Source organism: Populus euphratica, unplaced genomic scaffold (genome assembly GCF_000495115.2).
Source record: "Populus euphratica unplaced genomic scaffold, PopEup_1.0 scaffold20.1, whole genome shotgun sequence".
Lineage (NCBI taxonomy): Eukaryota > Viridiplantae > Streptophyta > Magnoliopsida > Malpighiales > Salicaceae > Populus > Populus euphratica.
This window is the reverse complement of record NW_011499854.1, coordinates 826912-830447: the sequence shown is the minus strand read 5'-3', so window position 1 is coordinate 830447 and position 3536 is coordinate 826912. Positions and strand designations below refer to the sequence as shown.

Sequence of the window (3536 nt, the reverse complement as noted above, 5' to 3'; positions counted from 1 at the left end):
TTACTATTTATTAGAAGATCTTTATATTTATGATAATGATATCTAGATAGATTAAGAGATCATCAAGATAAAAAGCTTTTTAAATTATTTTGTTTAACTTTCTTCGAATAAAGCAATTATATTCTAGCAAAGGGGACTATCTATGGATGAGGGGTTAAGACTAAAAGAGCTAAATATACTAGGGTGGCAAGATTTTTTGTTGTCCTTGTGATACCAAAACAACTCAAGTAAAAGTTCATTTGATTAATAATTTACTAAAACTTTGATAGAGCATATGTGCTAGCAACTATAGGAAGGTTCGTAATATGACTTATCTTAAGAGTTACTTGATTGTTTGTCATTAATAATGATTAGGAATATTAAAAATCAATTCTAGAGGAACAATTGATTTTTTTTTAATTTAAGTTTTCATAAATGATATCAATTAATGATATTCTAAAATTCAATGTACTCGGGAATAAGATTTTTTGGTAATTGAATTATGAGTTAATCAAATGTTAATTCAAATAGCTCTCTTCTCTAAAATAAAGGAAAATATCTCTTGATAAGTGTCTTTCAATATCTATCAAAAATCCTTTTTTAAAGTATTTGAAGACTCTCGAATAATAAAGTTAATAAACTTATAAAGAAAAAAGTAATAAATATACTAAAAAACATTAAATTCTAAGAATAAAGTTATTTTTATGTTGAACACATGTGTTTTTGAATATAAAATCTCAAACTCTTTTATTTAGATAGTTTAATAGATACTTATAACTTATGAATTTTTTTTTAATAAATGATTGGAGAGTTATTTTAGCTTATAACATTAACAAAGAACAAATATATCTTATATTTATATCAATAAAAAAATATTTTTTATATATATTAATAATGGAAAAAATATCATTTATACATGCTAAAAAAAACTAATTGAGCTTAAAACACAGGTTGAATCTATAAAATCAAGCCATATTATTAAGCTAAAAAAACAAAGCTTAGGGCGTCAGGGCAACCACATCTTTACTAGCTGGGCTTGAGTTAATGTATTAATTGTATTGATATATTGTCTTATTATTTCTTTGATAATGATTTTTTTTTTTTGGTTTTGGTAGGAAAAAAATTAAAATGATAATTGAGGTATGTATCAGCTGTGGAGCATCTATGTTAATAAAAAAAATCATAATAAATATCAAATTACAAAATAAAGAAAAAACATATGGACCAATTAAGAGCATGAGGGACCAAATTGAAATATAATCAATAATTAAGGGGCCTATATGGATATCATTTTCCTGCTCCTTCCAGGATTTGAATGCGCGACATGCAAACACCCGTCTGCTCTCTCCTCTGGCGTCCCTTCCAGCACACAAAAAGGTACAAACCTTTTCTCTCATTTTCTTAGGAACTTTTTCTCGAGAATCAAACAGAATCTCCAGGACTCCTGCTTCCGTGTCTCATTGCGTAGCTTATTGTAGAATCGTATCGCATGTTCTCTTCTGCTTCTGATTTCTGGAAGTAGAAATCAAACGCTAATAATTGTTTGCGCCTTTGATAGAGATTGAAAATGTGGAGGTTAAAGATAGCAGCAGGAGGAAATCCATGGCTAAGAACAAAAAATGATCATATTGGAAGACAGATTTGGGAATTCGATCCGAAACTAACTATATCTCCCGCAGAGATCTCAGAGATCGAAAGTGCGCGTCAGAACTTTACTAAAAATCGGTTTCAATTCAAGCATAGTGCAGATCTAATCATGCGCATACAGGTAAATTAAATTTAAATAAAAAATAATAATTATTATTATTATAACCAGTGGCATTGTGGTAATATTGTTGCTGTGAAGTTTGAGAAGGAGAATCCGGTGTCGGAAGTGTTGCCGCAGGTGAAATTGAAGGAGAGTGAGAAAGTTACGGAGGAGGCGGTTACTACTACGCTGAAGAGAGGTTTGGATTATTATTCGAGTATCCAAGCTCATGATGGACACTGGCCTGGTGATTATGGAGGTCCTCTGTTTCTCATGCCAGGATTGGTAATCCATAGGTTAATTTAATTTAACTTTTCTTAAAGAGTTTTGAGTTATTTATTTTTTTAATTGGTTTTATTTTTGTTTGTTAATTGATGGATTATTAGGTGATTACTTTGTCAATTACTGGAGCACTACATGCAGTGTTATCAGATGAACATAAAAAGGAGATAATTCGGTACCTTTACAATCATCAGGCATGTGATTTTTTTTTTCTTAAACAAATTAGCTTTATTAGAATTTAGTAAGATTTTTCAAAATTTTGAATGTGGAGATGTGTGGAATTTGCAGAACAGAGATGGGGGATGGGGTTTGCATATTGAGGGACCGAGTACGATGTTTGGTTCGGTGTTGAATTATGTTACTCTAAGGTTGCTTGGAGAAGGGCCGAATGATGGAGAAGGTGCGATGGAGAAAGCACGTGATTGGATTTTGAATCATGGTGGTGCGACTATGATAACATCATGGGGGAAAATGTGGCTTTCAGTTAGTAATAAACCCTGTTTCTAGTTGGTTTAGAGTTTTAGTTTTGTTTAGGGGTTCTTGTTTGATGTTTTAAGTATTGATTGATGGAAATAGGTACTTGGAGTGTTTGAGTGGTCTGGAAATAATCCAATGCCCCCTGAGATGTGGCTTCTTCCTTATTTGCTCCCAGTTCATCCAGGTTCTTGCGAGTTTACATCTCCTTTTTGTCATGGTTTTCTATGTATTTCACAATATATAGATCTGAGTATCATGGAAGTGTGCTTTATGCATGTTCATATGAGTGGAAATTGAAACAATAGTATTTCCCCTCTGCAGGAAGGATGTGGTGTCACTGCCGGATGGTCTATCTGCCTATGTCCTACTTATATGGGAAGAGGTTTGTTGGCCCAATCACGCCAACAATTTTATCTTTGCGAAAGGAGCTGTTCACTGTCCCATATCATGAAATAGAATGGAATCAAGCGCGCACCCTATGTGCAAAGGTTGGTAAAATTGGTTTCTTAAAGTTTTAAAGTACTTAATTTACATTTTCATTTCTTACACCATTAACATTGTCTGAAGATTTTTAGTGAATCTTTAGGACATGCCTCTGAGATGAGCAAACATCTTATTTGGTGTTTCTGTTTGACATATGGTAAAGCCTGTCTTAAATATGCATAAGATGTTTGGTACTTGGTACTGTGATTTATTAGTCAAATGAGATGAAAAATATTACTAGTATACAAATATTATATGCAAATAATCCTTCCATCCATGATATGCTAAATCCCATGATGCTTTATCCTGGAAAAAATGCAACAAAAAGTGATTAATTTTGGTAGATGATGACATTATCAATACCAACTTTTAGTTCTACTATGGTGCGGCTTCATGACTTGTAATGGTTAATATAAGAGCTGCTATGCTCTTTATTTCTCCTGGATTTTTTTGGGTGGAATATCACCTTGTGTTGCTTAAAATAGTTATCTTTTGCAGGAGGACTTATATTACCCTCATCCATTGGTGCAAGATGTACTTTGGGCATTTCTTGACAAGGCTGCTGAAC

General features: G+C 32.4%; 1 protein-coding gene across 1 annotated transcript in view; it reads left to right on the top strand.

The window, feature by feature from the left end:
* The first annotated feature begins 1261 nt into the window (after positions 1-1261).
* LOC105122514 (cycloartenol synthase-like) overlaps positions 1262-3536 on the top strand; it is a 9092-nt gene continuing 6817 nt past the window's right edge. The window contains 8 exon segments of the mRNA XM_011021649.1: positions 1262-1356; positions 1538-1747; positions 1826-2011; positions 2113-2202; positions 2297-2491; positions 2585-2669; positions 2807-2973; positions 3467-3536. The exon segment at positions 3467-3536 is cut by the window's right edge and continues 20 nt beyond it. Coding sequence (XP_011019951.1) covers positions 1547-1747; positions 1826-2011; positions 2113-2202; positions 2297-2491; positions 2585-2669; positions 2807-2973; positions 3467-3536 — 994 coding nt within the window. The 5' untranslated portion in view covers positions 1262-1356; positions 1538-1546.